The sequence below is a fragment of the Colius striatus genome, chromosome 17 (genome assembly GCF_028858725.1).
Source record: "Colius striatus isolate bColStr4 chromosome 17, bColStr4.1.hap1, whole genome shotgun sequence".
Taxonomy (NCBI): domain Eukaryota; kingdom Metazoa; phylum Chordata; class Aves; order Coliiformes; family Coliidae; genus Colius; species Colius striatus.
Genome location: NC_084775.1, coordinates 958,548 through 983,332, shown reverse-complemented (window position 1 = coordinate 983,332; position 24,785 = coordinate 958,548). Strand labels below are relative to the sequence as shown.

At 42.6% G+C, this 24,785-nt stretch overlaps 1 protein-coding gene across 1 annotated transcript; it reads right to left on the bottom strand.

Annotated features, from left to right (window-relative positions):
- Positions 1–5,259: 5,259 nt before the first annotated feature.
- On the bottom strand, positions 5,260–24,014 carry LOC133627110 (inositol monophosphatase 2-like). The gene is given in 8 exon segments (XM_062010304.1): positions 5,260–5,375; positions 5,956–6,107; positions 6,290–6,448; positions 9,833–9,885; positions 10,722–10,767; positions 13,116–13,220; positions 17,615–17,748; positions 23,904–24,014. Coding segments are annotated over 8 exon segments (876 nt in total).
- Positions 24,015–24,785: the final 771 nt, after the last annotated feature.

The following is a 24,785-nucleotide window of genomic DNA, read 5'->3' as shown; positions in this document are numbered from 1 at the left end:
ACAGCCCGGTGCCGCAGCCTGTACCGCTGTGACACAGCCCGGTGCCGCAGCCAGTACCGCTGTGACACAGCCCGGTGCCGCAGCCTGTACCGCTATGACACAGCCCGGTGCCGCCCGGTGCTGAGCGGGGCGTGCTGAGAAAAAAAAGAAAAAAAAGAGTTCTTCTCTACACAGGAGTTTTTACAAAGTCAGAGAGGCGAAGGGGCTTCGGAGCAGAGCCCCCGCGGGAGAGCTGCTTCCCATTCGAGCCCAGCCCGCCGAGTTACCCCTGGGACGACTCGCAGGGCAATGCCGAGCGGGCGGAGTCGGGCCGGGGTGCGGCGCAGGACGATCAGAGGAGAGTGGGGGAGCGCGACCCCGTGTTAGACTGGGCACCATCGGGCACGCGGGGGGAGACAAAGAAAACACAGGAGAGAGTAATAGCGGCTGCGCCGCCGGCGCCGGCACGGAGTGAGCCAGACCCCCCCGCCCCTTCCATCCGCAGCCGCCGCCGCGCAGCCGCTTCCCGCGCCCGGTCGGTGTCTCCGGTGCCCCCCCCCACACATCGCACCGACACCGCCGGCCCCGGCCCTCACGGACCGCTGGGCTCGTCCTTTCCATCCTCAGTCCCTTGCCTCAACGAGTGTAAAAACTGTTGGTCGTGATGTTATGCCTTTTGCTGTAAATGTGATAATGAATAGTGGTTTTCTTACAGTGGAAACTTTCTGAGGTGTTTTAGGTGTCAGGAACAGAACATTTTGGCATTGAGAAGCTAAAAGGTGGTTTGTGTTTTAGACTCAGTGGTGAAGGATTTTTTTTTATCAGAAGTAAAAAAAAAAAAGGATTTTGTCACACTGTTGATGCTTCAAATGATTGTGGTAAATGGTTTTAGGCAATTTCAGCAACCCAAGCAAAACATGTGGCTTACACTGGCCAAAGCAATCAATCAGTCTACAATATGTTTATCAATGGCCACTCCAGATAATCCTTTTTCTACCTGTTTGGTGGGAGTTCCATCAGATGTGGCACAATGGCCTGTACCAAATGCATTAAAAACAAATCCCTTCGTTAAGGGTAATGGCAAAGTTGACAGCTGGGATTTGATCATTTCACGGTTGCCAATAATGACAACAGAGCCACAGGAGTTAGAATTATTGGGATCTATAAAGATGGATTTTTGTGTTATGTTTAATTTTACCGGCAATACCAAAACATTTGGGACAGAATGTGGATCCCATCCTGGGCGTGTATAAGAGCACAACATCTTGCTGCAATTATACTTCACCAAAAAGATCCAGGTCTAGTCTTGTGCCTGTACAGTTACCAAAGGGAATGTTTCTGATCTGTGGGGACCAGGCATGGCCTGGGATACCCTCGAGATTACAAAGGGAACCACGCAGTTTGGGACAACTGACGATCTTGATGCCTAATCACACAATGATTTAGAAACATCATTGTCCAAAACAATTTGTGCATGCATTTACTGACAAATGTGATGACCGTGTTACCTTTGGTCTCCCTCAGCAATAATAGCAACTAGTGTATTTGCTCCAGGTGTAAGAGTATCTGCTTTATTAACTCAGCTATGCAAATTAGGATGCTGGCTTAGCAAACAAAGCAACCAAACCTCAATGACATTAGAAGACTTGATTAGTGATGTAAGTAGTATTAGACATGCACTTGTGTATCATTGTATGCATGATATCCTCATTGCTCAGGAGGAGGCATTTACTGTAGATCAAGAGAGAGATCTAGAAACCATGTTATTTAGGGAAACTAACTTTGTTTGTTCCTCGACAGCAGGACTGGTTAAAAATTACCAAGTTACAGAAAACAAGAAACACCCACAACTTAAAAGGAGATTGTGATGGTAAAGTACAATTGTGGTCCATTACGGCGAATGTATTTGCTTCAGCATTTGTACCTGGGCTGGCTGCAGCCCAGGCCTTACGGCAGTTAGAAAAGCTAGTGTGTTGGTCGGAGCAGCAAGCTAATGCTACTACTGATGTTATTGAAAAATTGTTAGCAGACCAGAAAAGCCTTACACATGCCTGATTGCAAGATCGTGCAGCTATTGATTTTTTGCTATTGGCACAAGGGCACGGATGCCAAGACTTTGAAGGCATGTGTTGTTTTAATCTTTCTGATCATAGTGAATCTATTCACAAAGCTTTGGCATATTTAAAGGCTCACGCTAAGAATATTACGGTGGGTTATAACCCTTTTGATACTTGGCTTCAATCAGCTTTTGGGGGTTGTCACCTTGGTTGACTGTGTTAATCAAAGAAGGGTTAAGATGGATTTTGGTTATTTTGCTTTTGCTTGTAATGTTTAGAATAGTATATAGTTGTGTTATGAAGGCAGTACACACATTGACTGACTCTGTCTTGATCGTGCAAAAACAAAACGAGGGATTTGTGGAGGAGTGGTTAAGGGAGCATGGACATGGATCCCGGGGTATAATGTTAGACCTGTTGGGGCAAGGCAATCTGAGTTCTAGTTATATGAATTTAATGCACAATCAAGACCAGAGTCAGAGCCATGGTTAAAGCAGTTGCTGTCATGTAGACAGCAGGCCGCTTTCTGCTCCTTCAAGGTCGGGCTGTTTTCAGCCAATGAGCTAACAGCTCAAGGTCAGGCTGTTTTCAGCTATCGAGCTAACAGCTCAAGGTGGAAAACAACTACGGGGGAAAAACAAGATGGGAAAATGTGAGGGAGCTTGCTTATGGCAGAAACCGCAAGTAGGATGAACATGAGAATGTGATCTATTAGCTGCTGTTGCTGAGCTAGCTTTGAAGCTGCTGTGTATATAAGTTAGAGCCTGCTCTCAATAACAGAAGAGGATTTCTGCTATCACTCACATTGAGTAGGACTGATTTCTTCCCACCCAGCTGAGAATCGGACCCTGGGTTGATTGCCGCATGAAGTAGGCTTGGAGCTGGTTTTTCAGGCTTCGAGCCTGGGTTTTTCAGACTTAGAGTCTTGGTTGCAGACTTCGGGTCTGGTTTTTCAGGCCAAGAGCCGAAAACTTTGCGGCACTTAGTTGTATTTAAACATTCTTCACACAGTCAATACTTCATATTTCTTGTGAAAAAGCATCACACAGAATTTTATGTTATCGTCAGTAAAAAACATTTTTCATTGCAAGAAATATATGTAAGATTATTTAAAAAAATATTTAGTTTGTATGTTCTAAGCAGATATTTCAACATGTTTACAAAGTCTACACATGCAGTGTATAAAGTTAAAAACTTTTAACCAACTTACTTTTTGACTCATTCCTCTATTTAATTTGCATTCTTGCAAAAATTAAGTACCCTTTAACTATTTTTTTAAATAAGAATATAGAAGTCATTTAATCTCAACTGCTTTTCTGGACACACTTGTATATTCCATGTGCTCATAACTTAACAATTAATATGAACAGAAATGATCAACTGGGAATTAACACCAATGCTAGATACGAGGATGGACAGCAACTGTGTATTTAGGAAATGTATGTAACTGTTTTTACACATTTCTCTAATCAAAAAGTGTGATTACGACTTTGTGAGAAAGGGCATGTGATTTACAACTTTTTTTCAAGCATATCTCATATTTTTAATAACTTGCCTGTAATTTGTTCAAATCCTGCTGTTCTGCTCCAAGTTTCTCCAAAATCAACAGCTCCTTGATACTGTGCTCTATTCTGTTGGCCTACTATTGCGTGTTGTAATTAATATTGTGAACAACTCAGTGGAGTTGATATTCCTGGTTTTAACTACACTTACTCTATGGTAGTAAGAGTTCAAAGGTTTAAATATCTTACAGAGGCCTGTAGGACAGTATGGTTTATCCCAATGCAGAGGGATGAAGGGAAACAAGAACTACCTGGACAGTTTGTAAAATCATGACACGTTTTTCATGATCAGCTCTGTTATTTGCCATTTGGACAGCCCCCACCAAAACCACCTAAACAACCTATGCTCTTTACCTGAAAATAACTTCAAATATTAGCTTTCTTCTAAGCATTCTCTACATTGCTGTGAACATCCAAGACACCGATATGTATATGTATACATGCATATACGTGTATAGGTGTGTATCTATACACACACACATACACACAGATATACATGGATGTACATAAGTGTTGACTGACAGCTGTTTGAACATGATCCAGCAGTATGCCCAGGTGGCCAAGAAGGCTAATGGCACCTTGGCCTGTATCAGAAATAGTGTGGTCAGCAGGACCAGGGCAGTGATTGTCCCCTTGTACTCAGCACTGGTGAGGCTGCACCTCAACTACTGTGTTCAGCTCTGGGCCCCTCACTACAAGAAGGACATGGAGGTGCTGGAGTGTGTCCAGAGGCTGGCAATGAAGCTGGTGAAGCGTCTGGAGTACAAGTCTTATGAGGAGAGGCTGAAGGAGCTCGGGATGTTTAGCCTGGAGTAAACGCGTCTCAGGAGACATGATCACTCTCTACAACTACCTGAAAGGAAGTGGTAGTGAAGTCTGGGGGTTGGTCTCTTCTCCCAAGTAATGAGTGATAGGACAAGAGGAAAAGGCCTCAAGTTGCACCAGGGAAGGTTTAGATTGGATATTAGGAGAACCTTCTTCACTGACAGGCTAGTTAAACAACAGAACAGGTTGCCCAGGGAGGTGGTGGAGTTCCCATTCTTGGAGATATTTAAAAGATGTGTAGATGAGGGACGTGGTTTAGTGATGGGCTTGTCAGTGTGAAGTTAGTGGTTGGACTCCATGATCTTAAAAGACCTTTCCAACCAAAATGATTCTATGATATACATATATATGGATATATAGCTATGACAGTTAGGAAACAATAACGTCACTTTTATTGCATTCTTAAGCATCACAGAACGAGGGTATTATAGGCACACATTCTCAACTACTTGTCCTTACTACAGTCCTAAAGCTCGTTTACCTGAGATCTGCATCTGTAAAAATAAAGTTCCATTTTTAGCTGCGTGTTACAAAAGACTAAATATCAGCCCCACAGATATGAAATGATAACTTCATTTTGAGACTAATTTACTACAAGTAAAATATGCTATCTTATAAAAAAGATACTGCTGAAAGAGATACATATTCAAAAGGAAACAAGATTCTTAGAGGTTTAAAAATCTCCCTATGCCTTTCCACATAGTAATAAATTTATTAAAAATATTTGACACAGACAATCTCCACAGAAAGCATCCTGCTGAAATCACGTACCATTTAAGCCACCCATCTTGCAAAGGTTAACATAGTTTAGGAGAGTAGACTCCATAGCTAAGTATTTAGTTTTCATCATCCCGTCTGTAGTGAATGGTTTGTAATTCCTGAGCTGTGAACACAGCCATCTCTCTGGTGCCCGCAGCAATCACTCGGCAGGACATCAGATCCAGCGGTCCCCCTGAGAACAAGGGGATTCATGAGAACTGTCTTACATTATGTAAAAAGGCAATGTGTTCTGAAATAGAAACCATGTTGTCATTCAGGAGGTTCAGAAACACTGAAACAATTTCATACGTGGCTCTTTTTGGGGTGGGAAGGACAATCTTATTCAGCAACTCCTATCTGGAGTCACCAGTAAACAATTACTGTGAGATGTGTACTGTCTAAATGAGTAAAATAATAACCTGGAATCATCCTTTCTCAGGAGGATGTCTCCCCAAATCTGTTTGGAATCTGAATGCATCTACCATTCTCCTGGGCTAGTTCTTCACTGTAAATCTGATACTTTAAAGGAATTATTCAGTCATCAAAATAGAGTTTGACTCAGAAGATCTTGATGTGATGAAACCCTGGGCTGGAATTCCATCACTGTGTCATGAATAATCAGCCAGACTCTAGTGGAGAGTACAGACATTTCTACAGGATGCTGCTAGAAATGAGGTAGAGCCATAGGAAGACTGTATTGAGTTAACACAAGTTGCCCCAAAATAGCCACTCGGTCACCCAAAAGTCAACAGAGACAATGATATTTTACTCACCTGAAGTGTCTATCACGGTGCCACCTGCCTCTCTAATAATGACAGTGGCTGCTGCCAAGTCCCAGCAGTGTAACCCAAACTGGTAATAGGCGTCTGCAGCACCGGACGCCAAATGGCACAGGGCCAGGGTTGAGCTCCCGATCACACGGACCCTAAACCCCACGAGAAGGACACATGGTAATGGAAAGCAGAAAGGGCCTTTGATTTCAACCTATGTGTCAAGATTGCAAAACATGCCACATACTTGTCTGGGTTTTGCTTTCAGGGGGCGGGAGGGAGTGCTTTTAATGACTTTTGGTCACTAATGTGAGACATATATGGTAAAATATCTTACCCGTGTGCTTGGGCCTTGAGCAATCTCTCAATGTTTCCAAGGAACAATTTCAAAGTCGCAGGGTCACGTTTTGGACCAATTTCTGTTAAAATTAAGGCCTTCGAGATATCTGCAATGTAGGCAGTTGCTTCCAGTAATTCAACAGCTTCCAGGCAGATTCTAGAAATTTGTTTTTAAACACAACACTAATGGACTTTTCACAATAAAACAGTTTTCATGCCCAAATTTTATACCTCTAACTCTTTCATAGGATAAGTGACAGCTTTGCATAAAAATTCAAGCAAGACCAGATTTCTCATACCAAACAGTCTGATCTAAACAGATATTTTTAAAACCAGAACAGAAAGATTAAAAAGAAGTATGCCTTCTTACATTCCTTCTCTTTATACACACCATTTGATTTCATTGACCGGTCAGCTTTTGGCAAATGTACTAACATTAGCGGTCAACTAAAAATAAACGGGGGACCCAGCATAATAAAATAAACGAGGGATTAGCAATGATTTTAATCTAATTATATTTGAAAACAGGATTTCATGAATAGGGAACTTCAATGAAATTTGTTAATAAACTATTTGGGAATACAGTAAGAGCAAAGGAAACTTTCTACCTAAACCACCAGTCATTCAGTAATAGCTCCTCCTCATTCTGACATTTCAGAGACTGACGACACCTTATGACTGAGAAGAACCCTTACCTATTACAAATGAAACCAGTATCTTAATTAAGAAATACTAATATGAGTGTTATTTCTGTATTGCATTCAGCAAGGGCAATTCTGCCCCACAGCAGATGAGGATGTCAGCCTTGTGTACAGTCAAAGGAAAGACCCACAGTGACTTGCAAGGTGTTGAAGTCGTCCACCTCTGAGATCTGCATACTGCTAGTCTATAACAAGCGTATGCCAATGCAGATGCAGATGGTTCATCAAATGCCAAGTGTCTCTGCTTCTGTTGTGCCAGCTGAACTTGGAGGCATTAAAGGCATGACAAAACTCAAAGGTTTAGCCGTTCATTACTTAGTAACTAGGCTGTGTCCAAGTGTCAGCTGTCACCTCTACTGTGGGTTAAAGGCGAGGCATTCATTCCGCTAGAGAACGGCTGCCTGCTTATTACAGCTAATTGCCTAAGTTGAAAATTCTTAGCAGAAGTAGCAAGGGGGTTTTCAAACTCAAATTAGGCTGGAGACATCATTTAATTAAACAGGCTAACAATGAATTTAGTATTGCAGAAGTAGAGTATGGATTCTAGCAATGCGGTAAACGGTTGGTGAGCAACAGGTACGTCATTAGATTGAAAGATACAAGATATCACAAAGCATAACTGTAGGAACACAGATTTAACAATCACTTTTTAAATTATCGAATTCAAATACAGTAACACCCATCCAGGCACGCTGCAGGGTATTCATTGTTTAGCCATCAGTGAAAACTCTGGATGGTGAAAGCAATTTGCCTCAGATAATTTTGCATAACAGGCCCAAGTTATAATTACAGAATATCTAAAGCACGCCTCATTGCTGAAATGCACCAAGCATTCATACCACACCAGTCACAGCTAGGTCATGACTAAGTTGTTCTTCTGAGTTCTAAAATGAATTTCTAACAGATAAGTGGCTCTCTTCAGTTTTCATAAAGGCTATAGGTAGAAATTAGTTGAAGAGACTAAGAGGGAGGTCTCTGTTTAGGAAAATGAGCTGGCTGATCAAGTATCAGTGGGGTTTCACGAATTCAGGGTACAGGAGAAAATTTACAGGCTACTCCTTACATTAGTACAGGCCAGAAAAATAAGGAGGCTTGGTAGAAGAGATTTAATGGTGATACGGATAGATTTATGAGGAAAAGAACAATTCTGTTGACCACAGAAGCACATACAAGGCCTGACCTGAACCTAAGCATGAGAAGAAACACCATTCAAGATCAAAGGGAAGATGGATCCTTCATTTAGGTGCATCCTGATGCCTGGACTCCCATGCCAGGCCTCTACAAAATTTGGCATTGACAAAGAAGAGTGTTTGCCTGGACTGTGATTTCAAATGATTACATGTGAATAATAAATGTATAGCGCAGATCAATGTTATCCAACAGTCACATTTCCTAGAAACAAAAGGCATGAAGTAACGTGACAGCCTAGACCTCCAACACATCATGCATTGGTGAAGGCTGCTTGACTTCCAGTGGTGGGCATAGGGAAACACACCCTCTCTTCCACAGGGCTGGTTTATTTCACTGAAGCCACAGTCCTCACAGAAGAAGAGCAACTGTGATTTTATATACTTAAAACATCAAAAGAAGTGAGACTAAAGAAGATCCATCTTCACTAGTGAAACTGGCCACCACCAAATTATGTCTCTCAAAACAAAGGCAAATTTCAAAGCACTTGCAAGGGCAGAAGGTCCACTTCCTTGCTTTGTTCTAGATTTGGATGTCCAGAGAAAGGAAGACAAAGTGGCACGTGCCAAAACTGTTCCTTGCCCATCTGGAAACCAGAACTCTCTGACTGCAAAAAGGAGTGAGGCCATTTCAAAAGTGGCTCAGCCAGCCCAAATGGGAGCACATGTTTTTAGTCTCTGCCAGCACGGGCTTTTGTGGAACATGAGATATTCAAGCACTGAAAAAAAAGGTGTTATATAATCAAGGATTAAAATCTTAGGGGTCATTGACATTACAACTCTCCAAATAGGGAGATCCAGCTCATAATTAATCCAGGTGAATAGTTAAACTTCCCAAATTTCAGGGAAGTTTTGAGGGTCTGCTTGAGGCACTACAACAAGTCTGTATGTTCAATTGCTTGAATTTACTGTGTTTCAAATTCACGATATCTGGTTTTGGGATAAATTTTTTATCACCTCCTGTGTACAACGATGTACATTTTTGGCACATGTCTGCTTCTGTCTGTTCTCATCTGCATTTTGATTGATTAAAAGAAAACTTCACTACATACATGTGATTATTGTTATCTGTTATCCTTAGGCAAACAGATAGATCTGTAACATGGTTTACCAATAAAATAATTCCATGAAAATGTTGATGAAGTATTGCTAGCTATTTGCATATTGAAACATACCGCACACAAAAGCAAGCTGTTAAAGAACCCCTAATGAAGCACTCATCCTTTAGTTTACAGTTAGCATGTGTGCCTACAGGCATAACACACTTCACAGCCGACACAGTACTCTGAATTTGATTCACCATTCACATTGCATCTGGCAAGGGGTTTTTTTGAGGAAGACACTATTAATAGACTCTTTCCCTGAAGACATTTGCAGGAATTTCTTCAGTACCATTCAAGGCTTACATTCAGGTCAGTTCCCCTGTGTGTACTTTGGCTCCTTTTCAGCTTAATACTTTTTTCTGCTTTTCCCATTTGTTTACTGAGGGAGATTTAACATCATTCTTTATTTTTGTTTCAGCTTTGTTCAGTTCACATAACCCAAATTATGCAGCATCAAAATCATGATGGTGTTCTAGAAAACATAAATATTAGAGAAAGCTGTCTGGTAATAATATGTAGTATTTAAAAGGATCTTTGGGAATGAACAAACTTCAGAAAAGCATGGAAGTGTTTCTCTGCAGATTCCATGTTTGAAAAGTCTAACTAGAGAAGTACAGAACATTGTGCTGTTTAAACCAGTAACAGGCACTAGCGCACCTGAAAACTATGTTGTTATTGCATGGAACTCTTGGTGGCTTCACTTACAGCTATACATGTATTTGAGATCATGCAATTAGTCTGAAAAAGGTACATTCCTTTGAATAGCTCCTTCTTCTGTATATATCAAACTGTAAGCTGACAACATACAGAGAAAAGGCAGTAGCGTGATCGGGTATAGCTAGGAGACTGAAAATGGCACATATGAAGGCTGGATACTTAACACACCCCCACCCCCCCGCCAATAATCAAGCTCTCGTGGGAAATACACTTATTCTCCATGTTAAGAAAACCATAAAGGTAGATTAAATTAACTAGGCCCATAAGTTCAGAGAGGTCTTAACAGAAATCAGTTCTGAATTGCCTCACAGCAGCAGTTAGCCTTCACAGATACCGCTTGTAGGAAAGAAGCAATAATGCTAATATAAGAACACTGGGAGATGTGTTTCAATTACAAATAGGCAACACTATTATTTAACTCACCACGGTTTTGTCTTACAAAACCTTGCCCACGTCAGTACTCTCTTTTTTCCCCACATAAATCCTATAATAATATTTATAATAATTTGTAAGAATTATCTTTCAATTGCCAGTTTGCACAAGTAGGTTTTGCAGGACTATCATTTTAGACTAGTAGAGTATGACCACATGAATTAAAAAAGGGTGGAAAAACCTGAGTAGTGGCTAGCTTCTTTCTAAAAGTATTTTATTGAAAGTTCCCATGTGATTTTGAGGGTTCTACCCACATCTCAGACACTCATCTTAAAGAACATACTTCATACCTCTTTGTTAACAGCAAATCCAATGCTCACTGCCACTGTCGGAAATCTGTGAAAAATAAGAAAAGACCCATCACTAATGAAAAATCTCTTGACTTACTCGTTATGCAACTCCCTCAGGCAAAAAAAACCCACATGGAGCTCTGTGGTTTTACTTGTGTCAAAATGCTCCTGGCATTGTACTATTTCTCCTTTGTTGTCCTCTTTGTCAGTGTCGTTAAAACTGAATTTACTATTGGAGAAGGCAAGAAATAAGCACAGGAAGATACCAGGCTTTTTACACGAAACGCGTTGTATATTTTAGTGATCTTTTTGCCTTAGTGTAATTGAATTACCCAGTATAAAATCATCACTGTTGTTATAACAAGTCATCACTTTAAAGAGCACAATCTGTTCAAGTTCAAGCATCAGAGATAGCAATCCAGCTGCACAGATACCTTGCTGCTGACATCAACGTAAGGAGAAACCAGTTCCTCTACCCTCTCTTTCATCAGTCACCATCATGTATTTAATTTGCTCCTTTTGACTAAAGTATAATTATTACACTTTAAACAATGAAAGGAATTCATTTCTTAAAAACAAGTTTTAAAAAGAGTTGTGAAGGCAAGGCTCAGGAAATATTGCTAGTAAGAGAAAATGTCACTTGAAGAAAAGCACATGACATCCCTCCACCTCCCCTTGAATTCTAGGGAATTGCACCAACAAGTTATTTTGTTCTCATTTAATGAAAACTGCAGTTATGTTACATCACAAAGTACAAGGCAGAACATATTTTAAGCAGAAGTATTACAAGCAGTCATTCATTTACAACTTCTAGGACTTAAATGATGAATTAAAGGTTTTGCACTTCTGTGAGAACGAGCCCTAGATTTACTTTTGCAGAGCAGTATTCTGTAAGTCTAAAAACAGTATCTATGTACAACTTTGTTTTTTCTACTTTACACATGTGCAAAGGTTGTACTTCTTAGGAAAACTGAAGCACTTGTATTTGAAAGGGAGAAAACGTCACCACTACAAGGAATAGGTAACAACCACATAAGGCGTTAGGCCAAATGTCATCATAGCACAGCCTTGTTCCTCCAGTTCAGCTCAAGCCTCTGCATGTTCATGTGCGGTTATATATAAACAAGCTGTGAGTCAAGAGCTGTGGGCCATTAAGCAATCAGCAGAAACTTTAGCTTACCTTTAGATAACAGTATAGAGCTCTCCCCAGCACAAACACACACTCCCTCAGATACACTAAGGGAGCTACAAAAAGATAAAGGCATGTGTTCTGGTTTAGCAAGGAGCAGCTTTTGGCTTAGTAACAGGGGGAGCGGGTTGCAGTGAAGACCCGGTAAAGAGTTTGCGGACTCTCCCCCGGCTCCTGGGTTCACACCCACCTCCGGCCTGGCTGGGCCAATCTGGCGCCTCTGCGATCACTATTTAGGGGACGGGAATTTGGAATGCGGGTCGGGAGGTGTAAGAGGGATACAAGATGGAGGCGACCACGCGGACCCTTCAGCCAGAGGAGGAAGGAAGGAGGAGCAGTAGACCGGAGACCCTTCTGCAGGCCGTGGCGAGAATGCAAGCTGTGCCCCTGCAACCTGTGGAGATCCGTGGCAGGACTGAGAGCCACCAGCAGCTCCATGTGAGTGAGCCCGGACGGGCGAGGGACTGTGTGGGGAGACGGCCATGGCCCAGGCCGTGTTGGAGAGCCTGCACGCCGTAGAGCAGCCCCACACGAGAGGCAGAGAGGAGCTGCAGCCTTTGGAATGGGTGCACGTCGGAGCAGCCCGTGCAGGGCTGCCATGCGTGTGAGTTACCCCACGGACTCGCAGGGAGGACTGGTGTGGAGTTCACCCGTCCTGAGGAGGGACAGACGGCAGAAGCTATTGGGAGCAGACTGACTGAGACCTCCACTGCCTGCCCCCCCGAACCGTTCAGGGTGGGGGGCAAGGTAAAAACCCCGGGATCAGGGCTCTGAGCCCGGGAAGAGGGGAGGTGTGGCGGGAAGGTGTTCTTAAAAAGGCTGGTTGGACTCTTCATTGACGTATTCCTCTGTGTTGTTTTGTTTCGTTTTGGTTATGTTTTGGGTTTTTGTGGGTATGTTTTAGTTGATGCTGCATTAAATTATTTTCTGTTTTCTTCCCCAAACCAAGTAGCCTGGTCTGTTTTGTCCTGAACCTTAAGCAGCAATTAAGCCCTCCCTGCCCTCGAGCAATTCTCAGCCTCTTCGGTACTTGAGGCTAATCGTGGTCTTTGTTCCCTGATGGGCCGAAACCAGGACAGCATGACACCTACTTACAAGACAATGGAATAAATCTACCATGGTAAAACATTTTCAAGAAGAAGAGAGGCTTTGTGAGAAGCTACATTTTGCTCTTTTATGTACTTCCCAGTTCACTGTCCACTTACCTGTGCACAAAGTTGCACGTTCCATCAACAGGATCAATAATCCAGGTCGGACTGTCAGTGAGGACACATTTTGAACCAGCAGCAGTGGACTCTTCTGCAATAAACCTGCATTTGGTGTGGAGTAAAACAAGTGTGGTTTAGAGATGTGACGTGAAAAGACAAATTCCATCTTTCTCTTTTTGAAGAGATACTTAATTTTTAATATCTGTATATTTTAATTAATTTTTATATCTATATCTATATGTATAAACGTACATACTGCTTTTTCTTCTCGGAATAAGGAGCTTTCATAGAAACTTTGAAGGAGAGTTCTCAAATTCATAGCACACTATTTTGCATGGTAAAAAGGGACTCCATTTATGTTTCCCAAAATATAAAAAAGTCATGAAAATGAATACAACAATGGATCTAAACTGGCACCCCTGGAACTTCAGAAGGAGTTTTTTAATGCAGAATGTCATTTTATGGGTTAGGACTGTCTATTGCAGTAAGTAATATAAACTGCAAACTGTAGCTGCTTCTCTTCTGCAGCCAAATTCAGTCATTAGGAAATAACACACTCTTAGAAAATCCACAATCTCACTCCTACTTGAATTTTTTACAGTAGACTGACTCGAGAAATGAGGTTTACAAAGCTAAACTTTCTTTTTCCCGTGACCTAGAGAAAATCAACAAGTTATTGGTTTTTTGTTGTTTGGATGCAGAAGGCACAAATTGAAATCTGAGCTCATCTTCTGTTCTGTTGTTCTGTCCAAATTTCTTTCAGTAGATATCCTTTTCCTTCAGTAGATACCCTCCTTTTTCCCTGGGAAATGAACATCCAGTTCTGGTACACTTCCTGCTGACCTTAATTATCCCTGCTCTCCCATGAACTGCTCACGGCCTGTTTCTTTAAGTGCTGTGCAGCTGTCACTCTCAAAGATCTGAATTAAGTGCTGCATGTACAGAAGGTGCAGAATCAGACTGCTAGCACTCAATCTTGCTTTTGGTTTCTCATTCAAATAGCTGGTAGTGGTATTCAGAATCTCCTCCAAACAGTTGAAGATGAAAAAACTCCTCTTGATGACACAAAGAGAAAAAAAAAAACCCAATAAAATAAAATAGCTGCTTGCCCAGGGCTAGAGTAGCAGCTATTTTTTCTTGTGCTCTCAACAAGTGCTGCATGATGCCACATAGCACTTGCAATTGTGAGCTTAAAATGTTCCGCAGACAACACAGGAGGAGACTTTGTGAACTTTCCAAATGCTTTCCCTGAGTAAAAAAAGTACTGTTTTGATGGCATTATAGGCCCCTAGTTGGTATGAAGAGGGAAGAAGGAAATGTTTACTAGGATTTTCATCTCTATTAAAGCTGAAGGAAAAGTCTTGGTGTGGAACTGAGAAATGAGAAAGACTAGAACAAGCGTTTGGAATTCTTTCAAACGTAACATTTTGCAGACTGTTTGCTGTAAATATTTCATTATTTTGTCATGGTGCTGTATAATTTTGACAAATGATACAAATCTTTTACAAATCTTGTAATTAGCATATAAACCCAACCACACACTTTGGCTGTGCTACTGGCTGCAGAGGAAGCTCATCTTCTTGCAGATGGAGCACATTCTCAGACTGTCCACCTTCTCCATAAATTATGCTTCTGCTTCAACCCTCTGCCAACCCCCACAGCCAAAGCCTGAACTGTAGCTGTTTCCTTGCCAGTTCAAGACAGATGAAATGGTAACCTCTTTAAAGACAAGACTACTTCTGTGTGAGTTGTTTTGCTCTCAAGTATTGTAAGTCTGTTTCTCACCTTTTCCTGCACTGGGATGTGACGCTGCAGTCCTCACATACAGAAATGCTAACATGAAGCTGAGGAACAGCAGTGCCATTGATACAGTCTTGATGTCCAAGAATATTTTTTCCAAAATGGATGCAGGATAAATTAGCTACACATTTAATGAAATTTGGGCTAACAGTTTAAAGTAAGCCCCTTGCTGTTATACAACACTAGGAACTGTGACAGTTGCTCAAGGTCAACGTGAGATGTGTTGTTCTATGGCTTCCTGTCCTGTAAAAATATGCAAACTAAGCAAAACACTTGGCTTGAAATACTGGAGACAAAATTTTATGAACAGCTTGAGAAGCAGGAGGTATAGCCATGTTATCACAGTAGTTAATTTGACAGCCTATGAGCTCTCCTTAAATCTGGATTAAAGTTTTCTCCCACTGAAAATGAGTCCAGTGATTTTAGCCAACTCTCATCATACATCTGTTCTTACCATGGTGCCACTCTGAAACTCATTGTTGGAACAGCAGGGAAACCTGTAGCATAGTAAGTGCTGAAACCTGCAGCAAGGGTGTCATCCAGTAGAATGCAGGAGGTTCAAGCCAGGGCTGTCCCCTCACCTATCCCCGTATGGAGGCCTGAGAGCAGAAGGCCAGGAAGCTAGTGCTGGATGTCACTCTCTATAATGACTGTGTCGTGGTTGTAATGTCTACAGGATTAAGGCCACAATTAAAACTGAAGATGACAACTTGTGTAACAATACAGCCTTTCAGGCTGTGCCTATCCACAATTCAAAGATCTATCGGAAAAATCCCCTTTTGAAAAAACTCACTTGAAGGATGTCAGAGTACCAAAGGGTGGTGAGAGATGAAAACTTGGATGAAGTGTGAATGAGGATGATACATATCACTGAACCAAGTGGAGAGAAGAAGAATGAAACGTGGGACAGAATTCTCTTTTTCACATGTTTTCCTAATACTTCTCTTTACTTCTGGGTACACTTCCAATATCTCAAGACTCATCACTGTCACAGTGCAAATGGCACAGATTCTCATGAGAACCCTTTTAAATTTTTAATGTATTGTAATTTTTTTTTACTTTTTAATGTTCCTCTTAAGGTACATTTGTTGATTCAGAGAACATAAGAATCAAGAGAGAAGAAGTAGCAGAATGCTTCCAACAGCAAGATTAAGTAACAGACTAAACAAAGTGTGCACGATCTTTTGAAGTTTTTGTTTTACTTGAATTTAAACCTTGATTGCTACTGTGGACTCCTCATTGCAAATGTTTTAATCTAGTCTAGTTAAATCTAGTTTAATCAATTGTTTAACATAAATGCATTTACTGTCTGAACAAACTCTAACCAAACCCAATAACCAACATCAGCAAAATACTGAAGAAATAGCAATTCCTTCATTTGCCTATAAAGTCAGAAGCTAACTGTACAGAGTTAATAAAGTCAGGGATTCTTCAGTTTCTAGGTCTTACACTGACCTTAAAACTTTTGTTCCCATTCTGAGTTCAATTAAGCACTTCTGATGAATCTTATTTTATGTGTATGTTTTATGTTCTCTGGCAGACTGTTCAAGGCAAAAAAACCCCACAACACAGGAGTGGAGATGAGAAAGGAGCACAGGCAGCAATAGTCGAAGGAATATTACACAAATAATAGGCTCGTAAAGCCTGGCACTCTCTTGAGAATGGTGGCCAAGAACCACACATTGTGCTGCACAGTACTGCTTCAGGATGTGATCACACACAACACGTATTTAGAAAGCCATATTTAGTATACAATGTTTTTTCTGTTCCTTCTTATGGTGGGGTGTTGGGTTTTTTTTTCCTAGCAGCATTGTCGATAACCAGATTAGTAGCTGAGCCCTCCAGATTTTCATCTTTGTTGATTTCTGCACAGTGCTGGAGTGTAAGGCTCATCTCTGTCAGAGATGCACACAGTTAGAAAGAAGTCATACAGCATTTAAAGGATACACAGGCTCTGCACTGGCTCTGCAGGAAGATTCATTTTATCCATGTAGACTGAAGTCAAATGTTTGATGCAGACCCTCTGCATCAAACCAAACCCAGACAACTCATAGAATCTCTCTCTATTCTGCACAGGTGCTAGGAATGGTTATTTTTCAAATTGACCATAATAATTCAAGAGAAGCCAATAATTTGATCTCTTTTTAAAACCTTGGGTTGACACCCCATATACTAATTTATAATCTCTTCATGTACATGCATCAAATGATGACGATAAACAACTCTGCTCCTCACTCATTTTAGGACTCCATACAACACAGGGTGGATGTGATTAAATACGGTACTTGTCCTGATTTGGCAAATGCTTACCTATCATGGCAAAAGAAAGCAGAAGAAAGGTCTGTAGGACAGGACATTTGCTATCATTAATTTCAACTATATTTTAATAGATATCCTGGGAAGAATTCTTATACACTAGAGGACTGATCAGTGGAGATCCACATGGAACCTTTGTACATGATACCCCTAGAGGGGAAACACGACTATTCAATATATATCTTAAGAAACATAAAGATAATAAAATATAAAGTACTACGTATAGGGAAGTAATACTTCTTAAACAAAGGAGTCCTGTGAAAATGTCCAACAGCAATAGGTTAATATACATGAGAAATAGATACTTTTAAAATTCCCTTGAAGTGCCAGTCAGATATTTAGCTCTTAAAGGAAAAAAAAATCATTTCATAGGCACTCACCTGTGGGAAGGAAATTTCTCTTTCAGAACAGAAATAATTCAACTTTCCACAAAATGATCAGTTTCTGTTACAAGATCTGCAGCAGATGTCTTTGTGGACACTTGTTTTTCCTCTGTTAGAGCTTTCCTAATAATCTGAAACAGAAGTTCACAGACCATAGTTGTTGGCCATTCATCCAGTGCACACTAAAATAATATATTTACTGAAAAATTATACCTAATCCTGAAAAAACAACTGTAAGCCTAATTCTACCAGAGTGTGTTCTCATTCTTCTGACTTTTTAAAAAAGTCCTTCTGAGCTAATGAGTAGTCTTTGGAAACACACCATTTTGAATCATTCTGTGAGAACCACTCTTGACAGTTCAGAAAGGGACTGAGGAACGGAACGCAACTAAGAGAATAAAAGGATGATGGCAGTTGTAGCCAATTAGGAAATTACAAAAAATACATGTAAGATAAGAAAGAGCCTTAACACTCAGGAATTTTTCATGGAAACTCCCTCTGCTTCTTTTCTTTTCTTTAATTTACAGGGTCAATACCCCACTGCTCTCTTACTTTAAAAGACATGCAATAAGGCAAACCCCACTTGTTTATTTTATCTCGAGTATATGGGTTTTTGGAACTTCAAGAGCTGACCACCCACTAATTCCCAAAGAATTTCTATGTCTTTAATAAAACAAAAAACTTAAGACTTTTCCCTAGGTATGGAACCAGTGATCTAACCCTGGACTCTTCTAGAAAAGTCTTTGACATGTTTTTTAAGGATTTAGCTGTTATAAACTCAGAACTAAACCACATCAACTGCAAATGCACATATGGGAAAACAGTTAAAAGCTTTCTTCTAGTTTTCCCATCTTATTTCTGGTTTTTTTCTGTTCTTTCATTAAAATAAGAAGGCAGGATGCAAATGGAGCTGACTTATTTTTATAACCAGTGAAAACGATAAACTATTTGAAATTAGGAAAACAAAAAAAACTCCCAAACATTAAACACCTCTTATTTGTACAGAATTATATTAACTAAAACTGGCAGCAACAAGACCAATATTCCAAGTCCCTTCCAAAACTTTCAAATATTTCAATTGTTTAACTAATTTTCCACTATCCACTACTATTCCAAATATCAAAGTAGTTTTAAAGTGTTGAGAAATGCTTGATGACCAAAGAAAACAGTTGTGCTGCATGGGAAGGGGAACCAGCAACTCCCAAATTTCAGTCTCGCCTCTTGGTTTTCATAGTAGAAAATACTGTGTTTGAAGAGTGTGCTGATTGTTCTGCCAAGTAATGGATATGGCCAACTGTTGCTTTAGTACAGAAGGTGTCTAATGAAGGTATTCAAAACACTAGTTATGCCTATTTACTGAGCTTGTGAAGGCAGGTTAAAACTTTTCAGCTTGACGTCTTGCAGAGCTTCACTATTGTATATAAAAATATTAACTACACTTACTTCTTTTACTCCCCTCAATGCCCTCCATGGTTTTCTTGAAGGTTTTGCTGTAGGAGCATAAAAGCACAACTCTAGGAATGCCCTCGAGCTCCTCTTCAGTACAAAGTAAAATTCAAAACAATACAGCCATCTTGGTTGTGTATTCTAAAAAAATGCTACTCTGTTACAATTTAATTGTTCTTTACTTTTATACTGCCTGTACACAAGTAAATGCCCTGCTTAGAACAGGGCTCAGAACTCTGCATAGTGAAATAGATGAGGAATATGCTCCTTTTAATAGAGAAGATTTCAACAACTTCTTAGCAGTGCCATGGTTTTGACTTCTACTCAGTTTTAATATAAGATTAAGGAGATTTTTGTAGCCATTTAAATCAGTATGTGCTCAACGAGGGAGTGAGATCACACCTGAGCCTTGCTGCAAAAACAAGAGAGGTGCAAGCTCTCTGCTGTGGTTGTTCTCTGCAGTCAGTTGCTCTTCACCCTGTGATCCAGCACTTGATCTCTCCCTTTTTAACACAATCCTTTGCACCTCTCAGCACTGAATTTATTATTTTTCATTTCTGACCCTTTCTCCAATTGCTCCTGACCATTTTTAACTCTGTTTCTCTGTTGATCTGCACGTGCCAGCCTGAAGCTCCAGTCACTTTGGAGGTGCGACTTATGCAAGGGTGTGACTGATCAGAAGCAGTGTCTGATGGCCTTCTCACCTCTCTCTTCCTCTGCAGACCTGTGCTGAGGGGCTGTGACACACATTACCCAGTCCTACGATGTGCTGCTTCTCCCTGCCTCTTGTGTAACTGATGTGTCAAGGGAAGAGCAGAAGAAGGGAAGTCACAATGCTATGCTGAGGTCATCAGCTACATATGGGCACCATCTGCATCAGCTCACCTGTGGTGGTGCCATGGGATGGATTCATCCCTGATAATTCTCTGCATTCTAGGAAGGGTCTGACAAAAGGGACTCATATGCATTTGCATCAGCTTGTATAGGTATGCAATCCAAGCTAGTGTCCCCCACAAAGACCACATTCCCTGCATCATTGGGGAAACAGCTTTATTCTTCACAAATTCATCAAATAGCTCAGAGTAGTCCAGAATTCAGCTTATGTTGAATAATCCCTAAAAATCATCTACCTACAGAGTATTACAGCCCGGGGCCTCAGACTACTCCAACAACATCACTCAGCTCCTTTCCTTGCAGAAGCCTTACAACAAGGTTTGAAGACACCTACTGCAATTGCCTGGTCTTCCCAGCTGGGCGTGAAGCTCCAGAAAAGCTTCTCTCTTTCTAACAGACAATAGGTAAGTGAAAGATCTACAGGTGAAGAACTACAGGTTGATGAAATGAAAACTGCTGATTGTTCCTTATCACTATTGTACAACAAAACTGGCAACCAAGATGCTGTATTTTGTCTGTAAATGTCTTTTATACTCTATTATAGGTTGTATCTAGACTGGAAATTTTACAACAATTTCTAAGCAGCTGGTTTTTGGGAGTGTGGTTATTTACAGCAGAGCCACTTAACACTTATCCCATGCTGCCTTCCCTCTAACAAAGAATTGCCTAGATCTTATCCTAATACCCTGTCTGGGAGCATTTGGTGGGGGGGGTGTTATGCAAAGTGATGGGCATTTACATCAAGCAGTACATGCACGAAGACCACATCACAGAGCAAGAGCGAAGTTGTCCTTCTCCCTTCTTCATTTCCCACGGAGCAGGGCACAGTGCAGTCATGGTCCTGGACTTCTCCTTTCCTAACACCTTTGTGAAACTAATTCACACAAAGGAGAATGAAGAGGACAGAGGGAAAAGACGCCTTCTCCCCCAGTACCTGCCAGGACAGCCACCTCCAGTGAGGTCCTTGTGGTAAGTATTTTATCTCACCTTATCCTGGGAATTCCAAGTTGGTTTTACTTGCCTGCAACATTGTCCTGAAATATTTGCCCAAACACATAATTAAACATCTAGATAAAAAGGATAACTATCTGCAAACAATTTAGGAAATATCAATCCAGTTTGTTAAAAAAAACTGTCTGTGTTCCATAGACAACAGCCTAACAATATCCCTTGGGTGCAAATATGGGGGAAAAAGACTTTGGCTTTTTAGAATCAGCGGATATGCCTTTTTTTTCAGTGGGATTCTGTGAGGTCTCTTATGCCTCACAAAAATATCCTCTGAAAAAAAGAGTCAAAAAGTACTTAGTGTGGACTGAATGTGATGGCTTCCAGTCTGAGTTTCTTACCCTTTTTTTCACCCATATGTACATCACTCATTTTGGTGAAGTTTCTCTGACTGTAATCTCAGAGAACTCTGCAAACATTACTCAGTGCTCTCAACACCATCAAGGATGCTGGTTTTTTTTAAGCAAAAAGTCATACTAAACCAACAAGCACAGTCTCATGAATACAGCAAGCAGAGCATACTCATAGAAGACCTTGCAGAAGAATGGTTTCAAAAAGTGCAATTACATGTGGCCTCACAGAGCAGGTTTTGCATCATTTTCATGCAGGTCAATTACCAAGGTTACAAAACCATGGCCACTCTCATTATGAAAAAGCCATACGTATTAAATGAGAGTCTGTGATCATTCATAAAAATAATGAAACTAAGTAAGAGGATGGGCGAGAATGTCACAGTTTTAACCTGGGAATAGAAGTTATTCCAGCAACACAACTTTTGACAAATATTCAAGCAATCACTTCTTTAATGGCCTTTGAAGTTTAGAAGAAACTATACCAAAGCATAGATGTCGATCCATTGGAACGAAGATATATTTTACTCCAACTCATGAAATGTAAACCAAACAGTCATGTTTGGGGACAAAAGGGGACACCAGGAAATTGTATTACCGTCTACATTTCCCTAAAAATTCAAAATCTTGACCTGCATGCCTTTCTTTAGGTTGGCCCCTGCACCAAGTCTCTTTTAGAAACTTTCTAATGATTCCAAGCCTTCCTAACCTGCCATGGTCCTGAAAAATGGAGGGCCTTAAAAGCAAGGCTAAAGTGGTGACATTTCAAGCAGGCATGGAAACAGGAGGCAGATCTGGGGAGAAAGAGTGCAAGCAGACTTCTAGCAATGGAGGCAAAAGTGGAGAGCTCTGAGGGGTGGGAAGAGAAGCAGAAGAACAAGATGAACATGACCAGCGGAATCGACTATTTTTGGTGACCCATTTGATCAGTCAATTTTCAACAAAAATCCAGTCCTACCAAACCTATATCACACTGCATTTTGTGTTCTTGTCTCTAGACTCTTTTGGGGACAGCTAGAAGTGGATTGACACTTAAATAAAAGATACAGCCCTATTTGCACCTTTTCCTCCACAAGAATCTCTGATGGGTTTTGGAACTAAAAACATACCTTAACGTTACAAAGTTAATAAAGACCCGACACAGTTCCAAAGTCCTACTTAAACAATATCTTTGACTGGTTTAAATTTGGGCTGCCGATGAATTGGGCATTTCCTGCCAGTTGCACTGTAGCGATGGCAAATTGTGAGCTAAAAAGATACCAGGATGAATTTTCTGGCATGTTTATATCTTCCAGGAAGAGGTACTCAGCTGTGGTCTTCTAGGCAATTTAAATGTCTGGAGATGGTTATGGCTGTGAGCAAGTCATGAGTTTCTCCTGTGAAATGGCTGGCAGAATGAGTATGCTGGAGACACTGCTGTTTGGAGAGCCTGTGAGAGCATGACCTGTCATCCCAATTTGGATTATCCACTTATTCCCTTGTATTACTAAAACAAGTCTCCTCTCCTCTGGCATTCTGTTCCATCTTTGTGTGTGTCTTTCTACTAAGGAGAAAATACATTTAATAACACACATTAAGGAAAAGTTACAGGTCCTAAACTCAAGATAGAAAAGGGAGGCTCTTAAATCATAGTGTACAGATACAACGTGAGTTTCAAAATAGAGCAGATGGAAGCAGAAGAGAAATACATGTTGCTGAGGTTTGTGTTTTACTCAGTTTCTCATCTGAACAATCTGCTGATCCCATTTCTTGGCTCTGGTAGAGTTGGTGCAATTTTTGCTGCTGCGCACAGTGCGGCCAGGATGTCTCCTGAGATGACCAACCTTCTGCTGTGTCAAAACACGGATCTTAACTAAGCTAACGGAGATCTTTGCAAGGCCACTGCCGATTTATCCCCAGCAAGTGAAATTCAGTTACTCTGAAGACACCGGTATGTAAAAGAAGAAGAAAAAGCCTCCCTGACACGGGCATTTTTTCTCTGCACGAGCTGCTCAAAACTAAATGCTGGTCCTGGAACGTGCACATACACAACATTCTGGATAAAGGCACCACAGCGTAAAGCTTCAGTTATACACAAATTCAACCTTAACATCACCACACACTTCAAAACGTGACAGTAATAGAATAAACGCTCGGTGTACATTTGAAAAAGTTACTAAAACCACCTTCACGCTGACAGTTCTTTCCACCGTATTATTGAAGTGAAATCAGAATACTTCCAGTTACAAAATAAACTGGCCTTCACTTGAAGGGGCTCCTCGTCCTTAGCTGGACGTGACCCCCGCGGCCGAAGGGGGCGGCCGAAGGGGGTGGCCGAAGGGGACGGCCGGGGTCTCCGGCAGCGGGGGCCTGGCCCGCTTGCCACCTACCCGCCAGCTCTGCCCCACCAGCCTAATGCCCACACGGCGCTTCCTCAAACCGCCCGCCTCTAGCACAATTCTTTCTTTCATTTCGAAGCGCAGCCGGTACGGCCGCCTGGGAGAAGGATGCTCCAGCCGCAGGGCAGCCTGCTCCGCACCCCCAGCCTCTCCGCGCCCCTGTCCCGCCGCCGGGCAGCGCTCCGCGGCGCGGGCGGGGAGCGATCCTCTCACCTGTCCGGCGCGGAGCGCCAGCTGCACCGCCGCCTCCGCGCACTCCTTCCAGGGGTCCCCGCCGCCGGCCACCGCCCCCACCTCCTCCTCCTCCTCCTCGCACGGCTTCATAGCGGCGGCGACTCCGCTGTCCGGGCCGGGGCAGGGGGCCGCGGAGGGCCCGGCTCCTCGCCGAGGAGCGGCCGCGGAGGAGGGCGGCCGGCCGGCCCACGCACCGCCGCCCGCTCGCCCGCCCGCCCGGTGCGCCGCAGCCGCCGCTGTCACTCCGCGCCGTGGCGCCTCCCCGCTGGGGGGAGCGGGCCGGAGGGAGGCGGCCCGGCGGCTGCCGCCATCAATGGGAAAGGCGGGGCTACAACGCGGCGCCTGGCTGCTGGGCGCTGACTGGAGCTGAGCCCCGGGGCCGGAGAAGGGCCGGGAGAGGCGGGGAGGGGGCCTCCGAGAGGAGCGCCGAGGCCGCGCCGAGCCGCCGAGGGCAGGATGTGGCGGAGAGGCCGCCGGCCCGGCCTGCCCCGCACCGCCGCCATCAGCACTGTCGCCGCCACCGCCACCGCCATTGCCGTGGCCCAGCCGCCCCTCGCCCGACATGGCACAGCGGCCGTTACCGCCGGCCAGGCTGGGCTCCCCAGTCTGGGGCTGGGGCTGAGGCGTTAGTTTCCTCCGAGATAACGAGCCCCTCTTCCCGCAAGCCCGAGCGCCCCTCGGGGGTACCAGCGCCCCGTGGCTCCTGTGAGCCGGGCCCGGAAGGCCCGGGGCCCGCTGGTGTGCCGGGGCGAAGGGCGGTCCCAGGGAACGGCAGGCCGGGCGCCAGCGTTATCGCCGCTCGGAGGGAAGAGCTGGCGGCTGGCATCGCCCATCGCGAGAATGAAGGGGAAAGGTGGGAAA